The sequence below is a fragment of the Morone saxatilis genome, unplaced genomic scaffold (assembly GCF_004916995.1).
Source record: "Morone saxatilis isolate NCDOM2014 unplaced genomic scaffold, NCSU_SB_2.0 Contig14, whole genome shotgun sequence".
Taxonomy (NCBI): Eukaryota; Metazoa; Chordata; class Actinopteri; family Moronidae; genus Morone; species Morone saxatilis.
In genome coordinates this window covers 15,651,124-15,670,874 of record NW_023339696.1, presented here as the reverse complement: position 1 = coordinate 15,670,874, position 19,751 = coordinate 15,651,124, and the positions used below count along the sequence as shown (strand labels likewise).

The 19,751-nt window shown below is 39.4% G+C and overlaps 1 protein-coding gene across 1 annotated transcript in view; it reads left to right on the top strand.

The window, feature by feature from the left end:
• The window catches only part of LOC118323190 (heparan sulfate glucosamine 3-O-sulfotransferase 4-like), a 125,072-nt gene extending 106,542 nt beyond the window's left edge, over positions 1-18,530 (top strand). Inside the window, exon 4 of the mRNA XM_035655121.1 lies at positions 17,876-18,530. Coding sequence (XP_035511014.1) covers positions 17,876-18,530 — 655 coding nt within the window. The remainder of the gene's footprint in view (positions 1-17,875) is intronic.
• Positions 18,531-19,751: the final 1,221 nt, after the last annotated feature.

Here is a 19,751-nt window from a genome sequence, read left to right as displayed (position 1 = left end):
TCAGGAATTGGAATGACGTAAAACACAGTGAGATGCCGTGCGTAACGCAAATGCGCTCTGCGCGGCACTTCTCTGGGACTGCGGATTTATGTGTGTATCAGCTGGCTGCGGCTGGCAGGGCATTTCGTGAACCTGAAGAGGAGAGAGCTCTTTCATCATATTGTTTAGATCAATAAGACACTCACCCAAATCCATAGACCAATGAAAAGGCTTGAATTTTAGTTTGAGTAATGAACGGTTTGATGATCGCCGACACATTCCGTGAGCGCCTGGGCCCGTTACGCGCACGCAGCGCCATCGCACGTTACAGAAGCGCGATACACGACCCGACCATAGCAACGATGCGTGCACTAGGTAGTCCCGGCAATCGCCAGGGATTGCGAGGAGGTGTGAGTCAGCGGTGCAATAGGGGCTGATACGCCGGTAAGAAATAGACCCGGAGAGGTCCAAGTACAACTGGTTTTTCCATGGATGAACGTCATGAAAGGAGACTCTGAAGCGCGTCTTCTTTTTAGAGGACCATGGTCTGCAGCAGAGCAGCTGCATTTATTGCACATGTTTCGGCCGTTCTTCCGTCAGGGAGAGCACGCGTACTCGGGCCTCGGGGCTACGCATCCAGGAGGATTTGGCCCGCACAACGCACCTTGCTACCATGAGTTACATGTCCTCAGTTGCTCCACGGTTGCTGCCACAAGGTTCCCAGGCTGACTGCACCTCATTCTCAGCCTTCTTGCAGCAGCAAGAATAGCAAGATGGCCAGCAGTGGCCTGGATGGACGTCCAGGTGCAGGTTTCATTCAACTAGCTAGTTCAAGGGTCCATCTCAATAGTGATCAAGATTCATTCAATATATTCAAGGTTCATCCCTGGTTCAAGGCATCAGTATCTCAACGGTGTCATGTCAATAATGGTCCGAAGTCCTGTCGAGCTTCGCAGGATCAGCCCTTCAACGAATTCAGTTCCAAGTATAGTTTGCAAGATGTCATTGCGCATATAGGGGGGGGGCCGTATCCAAGCCACTCGTTGGCAAGCTTACACTGGTACATGGTTCCAGAATCAGCCTCGGCACTTCGCCAGGCCATGTGCGTGCCACATACAAGGAATCCTTGGACTCCTGGTGTTTTGATTACTCTCAATGTACACAAAACAGTCTGAGTATAAATGACGACGCACCGCCCGAACAAGTTCAACACAAAAAGCAGCGTGACTTATACTGTGCAGCTTACCGTCACATATCTCAGCTGAACAAGACATTGTAGGACAGTAGGACAACAGGTGCAATGTGGCAGAGCTGCAAAGAAGGCCTGAAATACAATTTATGGCACGGCAGCACTTCTTAGGTACATGGGTAGGTGGATAGAAAGTATGAACCAGATGCCAGAAGCAAACTGGCAATTCTTCAGCATGGAAAATAGGCAGGGTCCTACTGGGTTCACGGCTGTATTTCAAGTGACGGGCGCTAGCGCCCAAAGCATACCAGCCCATACCGGCCGTTCATAAGTGTGTTAGAAGTGACCGACTGTTGCTCGCGTAATTATCAAAACCAACACAAACGCGAGCGTGCGTTCTGGCGGCAACGAGTTTCCTCCCCGAAAATCACGGGCGAACAGCCAAAATTGGTAATAGCAGCTTTTTGTACCTCGACCTCGCAGAGCCTCATTGTCAGACAAAATGACTGGTACAGATAATCATATATCACTGAACAAAATAAACTGTTTTCGTTTAACACATTTCTGGCATTTGAATGAGCTGATTGTAAAAGTTGTTTTGAGCCTTCCTTGCGCTTTTATCACCTAAATAGATCCCCATTGAAGAAAACATGAAGTCACATTGTGTTGTGAGTGATATCCGAAATGCCATTACAAGATTACAAGGCACGTCTGCTAACAGGGAGCTACAACAGGCTCTTTTGTAGGCTCTCCGCTAAAGCATAAGCTTTTCAGAAGCCCACTGCTATCATGATAATATATTGCTTGTATGTGCAAGAGTCATTAGGCAATTCATTTATTGCATAACTTACACACCCCGGTGTCCGATTCGATTTATGAGGGCGGATTGATATTAAAATGATATTCTTCAAATGGCCAGAACATTTCTTTAATTTATGGGGAGGGTTCACATCCACTGCAGCGTAACATAGAGAGTTCAAGAGTTGGTGAGCTTCACATGGTGTACACACCAAAGACAGGTTTTTCTTGGATGATAAATCAGTAAACAGCTCACAGTGGTTAACGATAGTAACACAGAACTCATTGCCTCACTGAAGGAAACCTGGGCACGTCCAGTCTTCCTTTGTTTGAAATATAGAAAGGGGATTAAAATCATTAAAAGAGCAAACATTGAATTGTCCATGTGTCATTGAAGATGGCATGTTTCAAAAAGAACATATTTAGATATTACATGCAGGTACAAGTATCCACATATTAGAAAAAATATCGTCTTGGTACCTCCAGTGTAAGATTATCTCACGTTACAGTGGGAGAAGCACCAAAAGCCGCAATGCAGTTTGTTCTGCCAAATCATCTGATCACAGTGCTTAATTGAATACTGATGTGAAATGCAGACAGCTACAGATAGCAGAGCAGGTTTCACAAGTAATTAAAACATGCTACTCAGCGCATATGGATAATTTGCTTTAAGTTATTTATCCTCTGTGCTGGAAGTGTATCTGCTTTAAGTGTTGGCTTATTGATAAGGGATTTTCATGGTCAGCAATATGTTTACATCTCAAAAAAATGATTGCACACCTGTCAACATATAGAACTGTGCAGAAATTAAGTTATTATTTAGCTTCATAATTTAGCAGGTTTTAATCAGGTAGACTTGTGAAATATATTCCATCAGAAAATTAAATCACAGCGATCCCCCTCTGGCTACATGAAACATTAAGATACAGTCAGTGTACAGGCATGTGTTTGGTAGCTGAAGAGAAGAAATAAACTGTTAATCCACATTTTAACTCGGTAAATACTGACAGGGTACAGGGACAACAAGAACGTAGGTTCAACAGACCATAGAGTCTACACATTGCTTTGCAAACATGCATTTATCAGTTAATAAGTATGTGCATGGGGGCAGTGTGGTACACAGTATGTCTCAGTGCATTATCCAGTCAGCAAGTTTTCTTTGGCAGAGATGTCGGCCAAATAAACAGCCTGTGGTATTGAGTTGGTGGGTAATAATGATGTCAAATTTGCATCAACAACACTTGTTGGGATTAACTGATGTGGCTTACAACTGGGCAGAATTAAATGTATACCTTCAACCAAGAGGACACTGGTTGGATGTATTGTTTAGACATATTAGGCTTCCAATGGAGTTGCTGAGCAGCAGGTTGAGGTACAGTATTGAGGTATGCTTGCCACCCTCAGGTGCAAGTAGTGCTGCTGCAGCAGGCTGTGTGGTTTCCTAAGCATCAACCATATGTTACCCAAGACCAAATGGTTCCCCCAGTGCTATAGCCACACAGCATATACTGTATGGCCCTCAGCTTTTAATTCTTATCTGGGCTGTTTACTTTAATACTGTCCAATGCCTCTGACTGTAAAGGTGTGGTGAAACATGCATGGTGATGGCCCAAACCTGTAAAGCTATTTCTAAGACAACTATGCCAGTATATCATGTGGCACAAAGTTCATGTCTGGCCATAGCTATCTTTCAGACAAAACATTACAAGAAACACAGAAGTTGCTTTAGTCTTATTTCTCTGACTTGCTGTCAGAGAAAATGTGACCTTGTGATGCCTAAAGCTGTTTGTGGGAGCAATCAAGTGGGACTGTTCCATCTAAGGAGTTAATCAGTGGGTTTATTTTGAAATGCATTATTTTTACCCACCAATCCCTCTCCCAACTGCTCTATGCAGAATACCAAAACATAAACCCTCATACTCACAAAACCATGTATGTTGAAGGCACATCAAACATTTAAATGATAGACATTGTTTCCCACTTAAAAAGAGCAGAAATAAAACCAACATCAAAGGGATATTTAAAATGTCAAAATGGCCCTAACAACAGATTTTGTTAAGGTTATTCTCTGTTCCAGCTACATGAGAATTAAAACTGATAACTGCATTTTTATCACTTTGCTCTTGACACAGTCAAGTGGCTGCACATTTCCCAACAGGATAACTTGTGTTCATGTGTTTAGGGCAGGCGACATCTTTTTGTGTTTAACACCCTTGTCTTCTAAATTAATTGCAAATTGCTGTGTGACACTGAGGCACCTAGTCATTCCCTCAAATTACTTGAAAAACCATTTGGATGAAGATCACTTAACTTAAGTCACTAAATGTTGTTATAATACCTGGATTTTATCATTGACATTCAAAGAAGTATTTTGTCTTTTGTCCTGATTTAAACTGGTATACACTAATAATTATTCTGTAAAATATGTTTTATTTAGGACATCATTTCTATTTAATTGAATTGTAATTGATGTTCCCTTTACTCCCAGAATAGAGCTGAACATTTGCATGACAACAATAGAAGAAACCATCGGAGATTAAGGTTTAATATTTGCTTTTATTCTATCTATAAACATTTGACACATTTCTCTTTAAGCTCTCCCTTTGGCAGCCTGGATTATACAAGTTATCTCTAAAACATTATCCTGCATTTGTGATGTGTGTTTATGGCAGATTCACTCGCTGTATCAAACTACCTCTGCTGGGGAGATTAAGGGTGTGTACAGGGGTTTACTGGAAGTCCTCAAACAAGCTGCTCAAAGGGCTGAGGGCTATACCAAGATCCATTCAAGGATTACATCCTCATATCTCCTCCCATCTTGGGTATTGAAAACCAACGAGATGTTCAATGGCTTGCAACAGCCATTTCACAGCTGAGGCGTTTGTCTGTCCATTTTCTCAATGATAAAACATATCTGTGTGTTAGTTTGGGGCTGTAACCAGCAGAAATAATGCGGACCAGCCTCAATAAACAGGTTAGATGTCCTGCAGAGACCTTCTGTGCAGTCAGTTCTTTGGTTGGTGTGCCCACTATATGTTTGCAAGTCTTTGAGTCAATGAAACTGGGAATTTGACATGCTTTGATCCTGAGAATTAAGTATGCATGACAGAAAGAGAGACATGTAATGCAGAGGTTGTTTAGTCACCACTGTCTTTATGACAGCACAGTGAACCCACTCATACTGCAGAGTTTGGTCCTTTAGTGGACTTTGTCTCTAATCCCTTCAGTCTTTTGCGAGTATGAAACTCCAGGAGGAGAAGCAACCCATTGAGATTAAGGTGTTAGATTAAATCTAACAGTGATTAAATAACCGACCATTATATGACTGTAGCAAATTAATTTCCCCAGTGTCATGTCAGCCTGGCTTACACACTGTATCTGTGGAGCCAACTGTGAGCTGCTGATATTAGCTGCAGTCATACCAGCTTTGGAAATAAAACCTAAAACCTAAAAATAAATATAACTTTAGTTCCTGGCCTCTATACAAAAGTCACAGTAAAAATAAAACCCCCAAAGACAAACAGGAATTTAAGGATGCCAAACTCTACATTCCCAAAAATGACACCCCTGAAAACCAGAAATACCTTACATGGGTTTTTTGTCAAATATAAGAGAAATGTTCATGTGCTTCTACAAGTAAATCTTACATAAAACAACCTTTTCTGTGCTTTCCCCTGTCTGCACTCGTAAATACAGCTGTCACTCAGCACATTTGAGTATGATTTAAGTATGGTAGCTGAGGCTATTAAGCTTGTGTCAAATGAAAGCACGCTTAAGGCACTCCAAACTGGTCATAGCTGGCATTTATATGGTAACCAAATGGAATATCCACCATGAAAAAATGAGCTTTTCTAAATGAAAAAAAAACAACTCATTTTTTCTGCACATATGATAGCTACTGGGAGATAAATATCTTATAAATGATAGCAGCTCACATGGCAGGTGAACTATATCGGCTTTTTTTTTCCCCAGCAGACTGTCTGAATTGAGCAATCTCTGCCAGCTAAAGCACAATTTGGATTAGCAAAAGCCCCACTGATAGGTCAGCTTAGCCCGTAATGGAGCAGCTTAGGCCTTGTCTGCATGATTATAACATTCTTAGCAGCCTATTTCGTTGCATCCAGATGTTACAGTACAAACATCTCTGCCTCCCTTTAAGCCCATCACAAATTTAGATCATAGGGACATAAAATGATGCACTTTTAAAAATATCCCTGCATATATGATGCATTTTGACAAGAAACCTAATTGGAGCTGTACTGCTGTTTCTAATAAATCATCTTTGGTAGCTGCAAAGACATCTCAAGCAATACTTATTTCTCATTTATTTGCCACATTTAATTTATTATGAAAGTTATTATCTTGGACATGATTGTGCTGTTTCATCTGTTCTCACATCAATGTCAAATTTAACAACATTTTTAACAACTTCAGATACAGCAGACTTTTCAGCTGTGACACTGTTGAGAAATGTTGGCATCACAAATTGCTTTTAGTTAATAAATAGTTAGCAGCTCAGTCATCATACTTTGCTTTTAAATAGCCATACATTCTTGGTCATAAACTATAATTTAACTCTTGTAATATTTTCTTCTTTTCAGCCCAGTTTGTGGCTACTTTTTAAATTAGAGCTTCCTCTAAACTGTTCCAGCTGTTCTGATGAGACACAGATACTAGCATGTGTGTGTGTGTGTGTGTGTGTGTGTGTGTAAATCTCAGTGCAACTCACCTACACCAAGGATTCAAGGGTGTATTGTTAATAATAATACATAGTGATTCTCAGCAGCTTTCTCAGCACAATCAATAAGCAGGTACAACAGGCCAAGACAAAGTGAAAGGTTTTAACGGTTCATAAGTGTTGTCAATGATGGAAATAAGTTGAAAAGGAGATTACCTGAAAAATCAATTTCTTGCAAATGACTTGATGTTTCTGTGAACTGATGTGTTGTTTAGTCATTTTCAAAGTGCAGTCTGGCTTAAAAAGTCTCCCAGGCTCTTCTGATCACTCGTTTAACTCTTAACATATATCAGTGAACACACTTTAACTACTATTAAAGAAGAAGTTCTCACAAAAAGGAATATACGTACTGTATGGTATTTTCATCAATCCCCCCTCCCCACATTAGTCAACGAATCAACAAACGTTCAAAAACCAAGCTTTATTTACAAGCTTCAGATATTAAAGTGGAGGTTTATGAGCGGCACACGCAAGCAGCAACACCTCTACAGCAGATTGCTGCAGGGCGGCTGACAGCCTTATGAATGCAGAACATTCGGGTAGAAATGAGATAAATATTGTGATGCAGAGTGTAATTGTTTGCTCTCAGAATGCTGGGGTTATCCTGCACAAGTTAATCAGGATCATTTATTTATTTCTCTTTGCAGTTTTTGGAACAGAAAAAAATAATGTCTGTTGTTTTGGAAAAGGTGGGTGCAATGCTAACTGCCTGACATCTGGACATACATATTTCAGTCGTGTCTGATTGATTAATTGATTGAATGATTGGAGTTTTCACTTACAACCATACAAGAAGTGCTACTATTAGGCCTTATGAGGAATACAGTTTGACAGAGTGCCTGATTAAAGGTCCAGTGTGTAACATTTAGGGGTATCTAATGGCAGAAATTGAATATAATATTCATAGGTATTATTTCATTAGTGTATAATCACCTTCGCTACCTTAAGATGACTTGTTTTCATCTACAGAGGGAGCGCGTCGTCTTCTAAGGAGGCTGCCATGTTGAACTGCCGTGTTTCTACATTAACCCAGAGCAAACAAACCAAATACTGGCTCTAGAGAGGGCTATTTGCATTTTTTGTGTGTTTCGCAGCCACCGTAGTTTCTCCATCGTGCTTGGAATGGGAAGATTGAAGCGAGGGAGTTGCAATCTACAACTACACCACAAGATGCCCCTAAGTCTTACACTCTAGACCTTTAAGGTCGCAATCCCCTTTTCTAAGTTTGAGAGAGCCTACTTTTTTCTTTCTTTAATAAGAACAATACTGGCAGCAAGAAGAATAAGACTATTCTAATCAGTATGACTTAGTAAATATTTAAGGCTCGACATCATATTTCTATAGTGGGAAAATAAGGAAGGAGTTTATATTTTCCTTTTCACCTGCAAGAAGCATTACTGTCTGCAACTTTAATGCTAGAATATTTAATATTGTCTTGGATGAGTTTTATATAAAGCTAATTAAACAAAACAAGACTCAAATTAATGTACGGAATGATCTGATGTGCTGTTTAAAAACAATAACGGTCCTGAATACAAGAAGCTCCTGGAAATTCTAAAATTAGTTCTGGTAACCAGTTTTCTCCTAACATCAGTTTCACCACATTTATGTTTTTTCCCCATATCTACTGAGGACCCATTTTCATTCTTTTCTCTCCTCTATGGCTACAGCGCACATCAATATTTTACAGTGAGTACTGTGCTGGGCCAACCTGCTCAGATGACCTGCCACAGCCGCTGAAAAGAATTTAACTTGTGCCACCGTGTTTGATTGGTATTTAAGGTGCCTTTGCTGCACACTACACACCATAGTGCTTTTTGTGTGTATTAAACGTGGGAGATCTTTGGGCAAAGAAATAGAGATAGAGGGAGCTGGTAGCTTCCATACCAAAAGTAATAGATGTATTTCTCCTCTTTCTTTATTCTTTTTTTCTGTTGAGAGCAAAAATCTTGGAGGCTTTCCAGATACGAGTACAACACATTCACAAGCATACGTATGTGGAATGTATTCCTCATAGTCTAGATAATATTTAAAAGGATTAACACAGTGAGGATGCAATTACCCATCTGACAACTTACTGACAGTATCAACATGCTGTACAATAAGTTATCACACATGATTCACACCATGTTTAAAATGAAATACGCTGTTTACAAAGAGCTATCAGCACAGGATCATGAATATGATGGTGGATTCTCTGAAATGATGCAAAACTCCAGCAGGTTTCAACACTCACCCGCTACAATAGACTTCCTCCCCTCTGAATAGAGAAAATCATTCCCATTTGTCACATTTAGTTGCTGACCAGTTGCAACTGTAAATTGCTGACCAAATGCTTTACATACATTTTGCTTTTTTAAAGTCATTTTGAAGACCTTCAAGTTGTGCCACTATTTAAATAGTAGGATCAATACACATTCCACCTATCTTTCATGTCAGTGTGTTGCTGCCGCACGTGTGGCCATTATAACCTGAGGTCAAACAGGAGTCACAAGGCATTGGTGGCACTTTTGGTGATGGAGGCCCTACTACAGTGGACATACAGAGGAATTACAATGCAATTACATTTTTATTCTGTTATTACTTCACTACTGTTCTTCATTAAATCACCTCAATGATTCAATTTCGAAAAAAAGAAATTATAATAGAAAATGAGGAACAGAGCAGGAAGGGACATTGTAGATATGGGCCTAATGATCTTAATGGATGCATAACAATGAGGTAACACACACACATTACAGAATCTTCCAAGGCTTTTTTTCTTTCTTTCTTTGTCTTTGCCAGACTAGCACTTAACACAATCTGGTGCAAGTGATCAAGACCTGACTTTGTCTTCACTGGCCCAGGAATAAAGAGAGTTACATGGAAGAGGTAGCTCTCATCCTTGTGGAGGTTAGACATTTAACACCACCGCGATTAGTCCAATTCAAACATTAAATTAAAGGCTGTATATAGACAGATAGTCTTTACTTTGGAGTTCAAAGTAATGAATTGGAAAGTTAGCTATATATATTTTTAGGACTGTGAATAAAATGTGTCTTCGTCATCTCCATTTCCCTGTTCATTTTAATTCAAGATAAAGTACGAGACTCACACACCGTTCATCCCTGCTGAGCTTGAAAATTGTCTGTGATAGAGTGCAAACATTTTTTTTTAATTTTCAAGTTTAACTTGTTCATTTATTAAAAGTGTTAAATCTTTGAAAATCTGCTTGTTTTCAGGTTAAAAGTTGGTGTGCTTCGATGACAATTTTCTAGCTTTAAAATAAAAACAAAGCTTTAGCAAGAATCAAATTTGTACAGATTTTTAAATTGAATGTGCAGTTTAGCAGTTTAAGGAAAGTGGTTTGCTTTGGGTGGAGGATTTTTTTATTTGTTTTTGCTTCAGGTTTAGAACAGAGAATGATACAGAGAATTGTCACACAGATGTGCATTGAACAGCACTATTGAGACAAACTTGAGTAGACAGAGAACCGAGGGTCAAATGCTTCCATGATTAGACTCACACGCTAGTAGTGAGTGGTATATTTAAAGTCCATTTGGTATAGTTTTATATTTGTGCTTTTGCTTTTGATTTGTACTTACTCCCTTTACTATAGCTATAATGATGGTAGCCTAGCAAACACATTTAAGGAACAAATCCCTTGGTGGAAAATGTAAATACCTAAAGGTTGATAAAATATGTAGACCCACTGTTCTCAGTGCAGACACAGACTGATGCTGACATTTCCCAGCAGTTTTATGGCACACATGACCAATTTTTGTGATATGACAAATGGCAAAAGTAACAAGCTTTTCCTGCCATAATTTTGCCCTGATATTAATCCTGACATTTTGTGAGTTACCTTCAATTTCTACAAAAGACTGAAAACTGCAGAATTCTCTGAATCAAGTTCTGTCTTTATTACTGGATATATATATGCATTATGTCTCGCACAGAGTTTGTGCAGCCTCCTCCTTTGTGGTGTCACACTGACCTACAGTTCCATAATGAATTTGAAAAAAATGGAGAAAAAAGTGACTGTGATAGGTAATTTCCTGGAAAGGTTCATTCTTCAGGTGTGTAACGGATGGGGCTGCCAATAACCTCTTGGATACAAAAAAAGACAGACAACCTCTCTTTGTTCTCTACACCATGTTCAACATACCTCAGGGCAACATACAGGAAGAAGCAGACATTGTATCAACAGATCATGTTCAAAATTAAACCATTTTTGCTTTCGGTTGCAGGGAATGAAATCAGACACAGATGCTGTTTAATTTGGAGTCTTTAATGACCGGTTTTATTCCATTTGTTTCTGATGATGGGTTTAGCCATATGGCTTTGCTCTGATCGAAAGCAGTTTATATCTTCTGTAGCCACTTGTTTATCCACACAGTAATTGATGCCCTTCAATCTTGTCAGATGCTGTATCACTGCCCGCTTGGTGCACAGTGTGTAATTACAAAAGAAAAATACCAAATGCCAGGATTACTCTCTTTTTGAAAATTAAATTTGATAATTTTACTCGTACTGTTGGACTTCAGTTACCTCAGATGAACCCACTCCAAACATACAACTTTCTAATTTCATACAATTATGTCACGAATGAGCAATAAAGGAGAATTCAGGTAAAGTGTTGCTTCGTATGCTGCGGTCACACAGCGCAGAGTGCGGTCAACTTCAGTAAAATGATTTGATCCTGAAGTGTCGGCCATTTTTCTCAGGCAAGGAAATCTATCATGTTCAAACTGTCATATTAATTGGTTCTGCTTAACTGAGCCGGATCTGCAACATTTCCAGGATGTAAATTTTAGCCTTTGACTCTGAAGTATTCAGGTGTGACTTCCAATTACAGTTGGCTGTTTAATGCTTTTCTTTGAGATAATACATATTCTGAGAGTTTTTTAGCACCATGAGAGAATACTGTTTAATGAAAGATAATTTGTTGTTTAATATTGATAAAAGTCTAACCTTTAACTCTTAACTCTAACTAACTGAAACACCACTAACAAGATATTTTGACAAGTTTTTCTGCTTGACCTGTTATTATTGTTATTCTGTGCATATAATTAACATACTAGACACTGTTTAGATGGTATGTGTCATTTCAGGGTATAGTTTTCTCTCTGCGTTCCAACTTGACAATGACAGTGTTTTCTGCTGCTGTAGAGCGGGGACCAGCACATCACGACTGCTTGTTGTTGTAGTGAAAACATCAATAACAGAATATTAAGGCCAATTGTGATCAAATCGAATGAGTTTAGCCTGAAGTGCTGTCATCAGCTCATCCAAAGGCAAATAAACAAACACGCAAAGAACAATAAAAGAAGAAAACCATCTTTCAGAGGAGTGGCGGACTGCTGTTGTTTTATAGCTACAGATGAGCCATTATGTAAGAATGTTTATTTTAGGTTTAAGGTTTGTGCTGTATATTTATTTCTAGGTTTGTGAGGAGAAACCAGTGTCTTTTTATAGCCAGTGATGTTAAAACTAGATGCTGAAGTTGAAAACAGCAATATCCTCCTTTGAGACTCTGATTTGAGATAAGATTGCTGCCATTTTCTCCCCAGACTTTAATACAGTTAAAAATAGACTCATTTTCCAGCTCATATGCACTGTTATGGACTAATGATGCAGGATTCCAAACACCCTTATAGTTTCCCTCATTGCCACGTGTTATCTCATGATATTTTATGTCCAAAGAGCATCTGAACACAGCTTTTGATCTCAGCGCTTCAGTCTGGTGATGTGGGGAGAAAAGTACCTGGCTTGCCCACTGTTGGAAATGGGACAGTCTTTAGGGGATCTCAGGAAGAGAGCGGGGAATAAGGTTTTGATCAGGACCAGCTGTCACTTCTGTCCTCAACTATTCTGTTGAAGCCCACAGTCCTGCAGTACAATTATAATGGGCTTATTTAGTGTGGGGAGGCTGTGTTGTGTTTTAATTAGTTTTACTGTTTCATTCTTTATGCCATTCCAGTCTTGGTTTACTTGTTGCTAAAACTAAATGTACTCAGGAGAGGCCAACAATAATAATAATAATTATAATTATTTATTTGTGAAAGGATAATTTGGCTTAAATCCCTCCATCAGGCCCAGCAATGTTTTTTATTTTGTATTTATTTACTGTGAGATGTGAAGGTCTGGGTGACAGGAGATGGTAGAAAGAAGAAAAATGAACATATAGAATGTAAAACAAAATTAGTTAAACATTGTTAGGGTGGATTGAAGGACAACTCTCTAAATATTCTTAAATAAATAAGAAGAGAAAAATAGGCATATTAAGAGTAAAACATTAAAAAACTCAGCTAATCTGCTTCATCAGGACTGTGCTGATTTCACAGTAACCAAAAAAACTACCCATTAGATTCTGACTCAAATATTTGCTAAATCCTAAATTTGGTGCACCGAAAAATACAGAAATCCCTCATGTGAAATCACCAAAATGGTTCAAACTTTGACTGTTCATCACTCACAGTGAGAAGGTAATAGAGAAAATGAGTCTCCAGGGCCTTTAAGATGCATTTACCTGACAGGAACCTCTTATAGAAATGCAAATTGCGATTGTTCTGTCAAGTCGAAGGCAGAAGTAGCAGGAGAATGTTAACGCTCTTCGTTGTTAACGAGGTGGACAAAATACTAGAAACACCTCTCAGTATGATGCAATACGATTTAACAGCACCGCAAACTACAACCTCCACAATGACCACAAAAATGTCCTCTCTGAAACAGCATCAACCAAAGTGAACATTGTTAGATGTTGTATTAGTATTTTGTTATTTAGTTTGGAGGACTTGCAAGTAACCAAAACATTTACTGGATAAATGATTCAGCAGGAACCATAAAAAAAAGGATTGACTGGTTTGTGAATAAATGTGTGAAGAAGATGAAGTATATTAATTGGAGAGGAAGGTGTGAGAGTGAAGTGTCAGGGTGAGGTGCCTTTATAGTTTCCACCACAGCGCCATTAAAGGTACAGTGTATACATTAAGAAGTCAGTTTTTCACATTTCTCTGACTGACACTAGCAGAAGAGAATGTTCATGTAAAAAAAACACAATTGAACCATAGGTCAATGTATGTTACATAATTATATCCAATATAGCATCAAGGCGAGCCCACCTCAAGGTTCCTTCCTCTACACTCGAGTTTAGAGGTCAGATTCAGGTTGAGGAAAAACAAAAAACAAAGCAAACTCTCCACCATTACTTGAGCCTGATCCGAACACTGAGAATGGCAGCGTACTGTGTATTTGTTTGCCTCCTAAAAGTTGCACCTTAACCGTGACAAAACAATGCCTCCCACTCCATAACAGACCCACTAAGACCCTTTGCTGTGGCCTGTAGGCTTGTGTTTTTTGTTTTTTTTTATGTGTGCCAAACATCCACTTGTTGAGAGAGAAAAATGACTCATTTGACCAACCTCATTTTTTTTCTCTCTACCTCTCAGGAAACCAGTGCCTTTGTTCTTTGTATGTGCTGTAATCACAAACATGTCACTCAGGGTGTAATAATGGAATTATTCATTGCAAACTGACCACAGTATATCTCACTTTAAATGTCCTGACTGACTGTTGTTGATGAATAGCCGCTTACACCCTCAATTGACATTTGCAATCGGACTCAGAGTAACAACTCAATATAATTACCTTTCCTTAACTTTCTATTATCTGCTTGCACTCACATTTAAGGTGCTGGTTTATTAAGGAAATGCCATGATACTTAAAATGACTTGTTTTTCAGAAAATACTGTGCATAAAATTGACCGTAGCTTTAAATTTCCTCTGCAAAGGGCAAAGATTCCTGCAAGAGAGGGATTAGTCCCTGTCACTGGGTCAATATTGACAGAAAACAAAGAAAATGAGACATTTCCAGTTCACGCCTCAGTATCATCATATTATTTCTTAGGAATTATTTCGAGGATCACAGTAGTCTGCCCACATCACTGGCGCTGTCTCCAAAATGTGACTCAGGAGCTTATTATGAGTGGACTCCTTTAGAATAATTGATTGTATTTGACATGACATGGCGGAAACTTGGCGGATTGATACTCTGCAGCAGAGCCATGATCAATCCAAATGAGAGACTTGGGGAGCTTTTATTTCTCTGCCAGAGTTTATTAGAAAGAACTCAGATTCTCTGGAGAAACTAGAGCTATTCCTCCAGAAACAGCTTGGACCTATTAGTATCTGTGAATGTAAATTAGCGTGATCCCTCACCTCATCATGCCTCAAAATATTCCCCGTGCACTAGTTTGACAGAACATAATGAAACATTGAGTTAAATGCTTGGGCATGTTCCAGAGCACTTTTGCGGTGGGCGTTCAGGCATGAAGAGTTGTGATTATCTGCGAAGATTAGTTTCTGTCTTAACAAACAAAGATTTGCAGTGATTTGGTATACTGCACGTTCTGAATGATGAATCAACCTTTAGAGACGACTGGACATGCTCCGGATCTGAATTTCATGTGGAGTGGGTGTGAAATGGATTTCCTTCCTAAGTTATAGTACACACCACAATGTGAAATTTTCAAAGGTTGATATTCTCCTTTATTTATTTGTCTGACTTGTATAATGTTTTAGCTACATTAAATGGATCTGTTTGTAAGGGATTTTGTCAGCATTTTAATGAATTATAGAATGGTAATGAGACTGCATTCAGATGTTTTCCAGGAAAATTTAATGGATCTCAACTATTTTCTGTTCAGTGAAGTATCACAGAGTCGCATTCTGCATGAGCTGCTATTAGTCTGTATATTATTTACTTGCATCTGTTATATCTCTCAATGCAACAAAGGTAATTCTCTTGCAGGCACACTGTGCATGCCTCTCGTAGTAGAGATCATTAAATGTTACTCAGCGCTTCAAGCGCGAGGCACCTTTATCTCCACACTTCTGTCTTCTATGTAAATAAAGCTTTGGACATGTGTTGAAATGCGAGAAAGTAAATGTTAAGTGGTATGTCCTCGGTCTGAGGCAGTAAACAGCAGATGGTTCTCAGGGCCTCTTTAGCGCTATGGATTTTAGTTACCTACCCACCTGAATGACCTGTATTAAGCTGTGCAGCTGATGCAGAGAGAAAGAAAAAGTTAACAGTTTGCTCTTGTTTACTCCAGTTCCACTAGATTGCAAGGCCAGAGGAGTCATTTGCCATGCAGAGAAATTAGCTTGTTTATCAGCATTTTGATTTCCGTCCCGCCTCGCCGTCCCACTGACATTTTAGACGTACATGATCCATGACTGATTCCCAATCAAAATGGAGCCTCAGTAACATAACAAAGCGATTGGCTTGTGCAGTTTCCATTGTTTTATAATTAAATGTATGATGATTAGCGTTCAGTGCAATGAGGACAATAGCTTGTTATGTGCACGCTTTCAAAAAGGTAACCTTGAACATTGTACATCTGTCCTGTCAATTGGATATGCTCCAAAGATGCACAGCATATTACCAGTGAGACACTGCAGCTCATGTCCATACAGTAGGATACCGGTTGTTTCAAGGTGATTTTCTGTGGCATATTTGAGCTTTTTTTTATTACCTACGTGGTGATGCTGCACCCTCAGACCACCTACTGTACTTTGGAGTTTAGTTAAATGGCAGACAGAGTTGAAGTCCTTGAAAGGTTACAAAAATCTTTAGCCATTCATTACTGTAAAGGAGGAAGTGTGAAAAGTGATGGAATATAATGAAAACTAATACTCTTTCTAGTCACTATGCTATCTGTAGATATGCTTAATATCCCATTACAGGCCCAGAAGTAACCACAGTTCTATACTGTCAAGAGACAAACATAATCCGGAGGGAAATTACCCATCAGGAAGGCAATACTGTTACTGAGATGCAATTACCAGGCCACTTGTGAGACTTTCAGCCCAGTATCCATGGGTGCATATGTGTGTGTGAGGGTGGTCGATATGTGCATAACAGCTCTTATGTTTTGCAGAGTAAATTGGATTCTTTGCTGGAGAACAGTTAATTTAGAATATGTCCAAGATGCAAATGATTGATGTGACTATATCGTTACAACTGTAGGTTTGGGGTGCAGGGCAGCCTAATGGAAAAGATATTGCAGGGAGAAGGAAATAGCTTTTATCCAAGAATTTATGGAGAATTTTCCTGCACTAACTCTGTGAGTCCCCAGATAGAATAATTTGGATTTTGGTAGGCTGTTTATACATTAATTTCCAAGCAAATATTACTTAGTTTGGGGAGGCCAAAACAGTGTGTACGCTTGGATTCCGCTTCCCTTTACATTATATTGTGGAGCTCCTGTGCTAGTATTTGTTAGTAGTTAAATAAACGACGTGTCTCACAGAGGATTTAATGTACCAATTTAGCACTGAATCACATAGCCTACAAACAAAGAAAACAGCACGGATTGGAATTAACATCAGTGTAAACATTTGATAAGGATTTGCTCGAGGCAAATGCTATGCTTTATTATTGATACAAAAATAGAAACTGTAGAAACAAGACTTGCTCCTGTGCGTATGATATACTTGCCTCTGCAGTGTCATATCCTACAACTCATTTCCACAGACTAAGTTGAACATAATATTTGTGGCAATAGCAAATGGCTTCCCGTTATTCCCGGGGTAAATTTTTCAAGTCGGGGACATTTCTATTGTACTACAAATTATCACCTTGAATCTGATAATTAATCACTGCTGCCTTCAATGAACAGCCCCTAACCTTAAACGTAGCACAGAGAGAAGAAAAGAGCTGCCTGCACCCATTGCATTGGAAGTGCATGTGCATAAGAAATAAAACTGCCTGCACAGAGTGTGAGCCTTGCATGCATAATAAATGTATGACAAAACAATACCCCAGGCACCCCAGTATTAATGATATGCAGCGAACTCATTATTAAAGTTCCAAAACAGCTCCTGGAGTAACACAGATGGAGTCAATTAAGCAATGAGCATACTTGCTTGCCTGCCGTTTGATCTTCTTTCTTTTATCTCTCGCATATTACTCCATGGATGTAATTAGCTGTATGTTTCTCCTCACAACATAATGTCCAGTGATAATAACAGCTATTTTCACTTGTAATTTCAAATAAAGTACTGCTTAATAAATGTACCAAATTTGCTTGCACCGTGTCCTTGGGTATTTCATTTACACTGCAAGAGGTGTTGAGGATAATACTGTGCTAAGCTGCTTCTTTCTCCTCTTCTGTTTGTGTTCCCAGAGACCTGATGCCTTCAACGCTGGAGGGGCAGATCACCATGGAGAAGACACCCAGCTACTTTGTGACTAACCATGCCCCAAAGCGCATCCACTCCATGGCCAGGGACATCAAGCTTATTATTGTGGTGCGTAATCCTGTCACCAGAGCCATTTCAGACTACACACAGACTTTGTCCAAGAAACCTGAGATCCCCACCTTTGAGGTTCTGGCTTTTAAGAACCGGACGCTGGGTCTTATAGACGCCTCATGGAGTGCGTTACGTATAGGAATTTACGCGCTCCATTTGGAGAGCTGGATGCAGTATTTCCCTCTTTCCCAAATGCACTTTGTCAGCGGGGAAAGGCTCATTGTGGACCCCGCTGGTGAGATGGCCAAAGTGCAGGACTTCTTGGGACTAAAACGGATCGTCACAGACAAACACTTTTACTTCAATAAAACTAAAGGATTTCCGTGTCTGAAGAAACCAGAGGACAGCAGCACTCCCAGATGCCTCGGTAAGTCTAAGGGGAGAACTCACCCTAAAATAGACCCGGACGTCATTCGGCGGCTGCACAAGTTCTACAAACCCTTTAACATGATGTTCTACCAAATGACCGGCCAGAACTTTGAATGGGAGCTGGAGGAGGACAGTGAATCTCGTAGCTCTCAGGACTAGTAGACTGCGGCATGGCACGGCACAGCCACACCACCAGCCTTCTCAATAAAACTACTATCGTCTCGCTTCGTCTTCAGAGAGAGTGCTTGAGCACGCCAATCAATCATGGCTGTCTTTGCAGTGTCTGTATCCATTAGCAAGAGTTTACTGACATGCTTTTTTCTCTCCCTTCAATACTAATGTTGTTGATGATGGCAAATCATTATTGTATATACTAAACATAAAATATATTTATATTTGTGAAAATGAGATGATTTATTCATTTTGTTTTTAAAGCATAGAGCTGATATAAAAATCATGTTGACTATGGCAATGCATGCGATGAGTTAAGTGTCCTTACCTCATGAGCCCTAAGGGTAAACTCTGCCTGTTTCTTCTCCCTTTACTTTCCTACAGTTTGTTGCCCTCACACCCACTCACCAGCATTCAGTACAAAAAGATATTCTATTTCAATGGCTAAGGCCATGAAGTGCTCTGTGTTATGTCTTTTCACACTGTCCTGCTGCTTTAGAAGAGAGAAAAGAGAAAAATGATAGACATAATAGTACAATAATTCTTTGACATGTGCTCATCCTTTCAGTTGTTCATATTCTGAGTGGAGACAATCCTTTTTTTTTGTCAGTCTAAGTTTACCAAAGTGTTAATTTACTCAGCGTCAGTATTCTGGTTGTTCTGCACTCATTAATTGCACACATATTCAATAAGAGAGCTGATGTACAGTGGCCATCATTCAATAATTGGATTGTTTCACTGCATCGTTGAACATTAGCATACTGATGACCATGCACTCAGATGTGGTGCAGTATCAGTAGTTTTGGCATAATTTGACAAATTAATCCATGTACTACAAATACCAGGGGTTAGCTGTGGATCAGACAATTCTGCATCTTGACAAAAACAATTTATTGTTGCCAAAACGCACCCAAAGTATCAGTTAACTCTTGAAGTCATCCAATGTTTGCCTCGTGACCCTCCTCTTGTCACAGTAATACATGTCAATGAGGGTGAAGAACAACACCGGAGGATCGAGCAGTAAGTTTGTTAACAAACATCTGCTGCGGTGCGGTCTTCTGTCGTTAGAGATTAATGGTGTGTTAAATAAACTGCTGCTGCTGGAACAATGTCAATGTCAGAGAGAATTTGCTGTCAAGGAAAAGCTACATACATGCCCAGGTAAATTACCAAGCCATTACTGTACGTACTTAACTTGAATGAGATTAT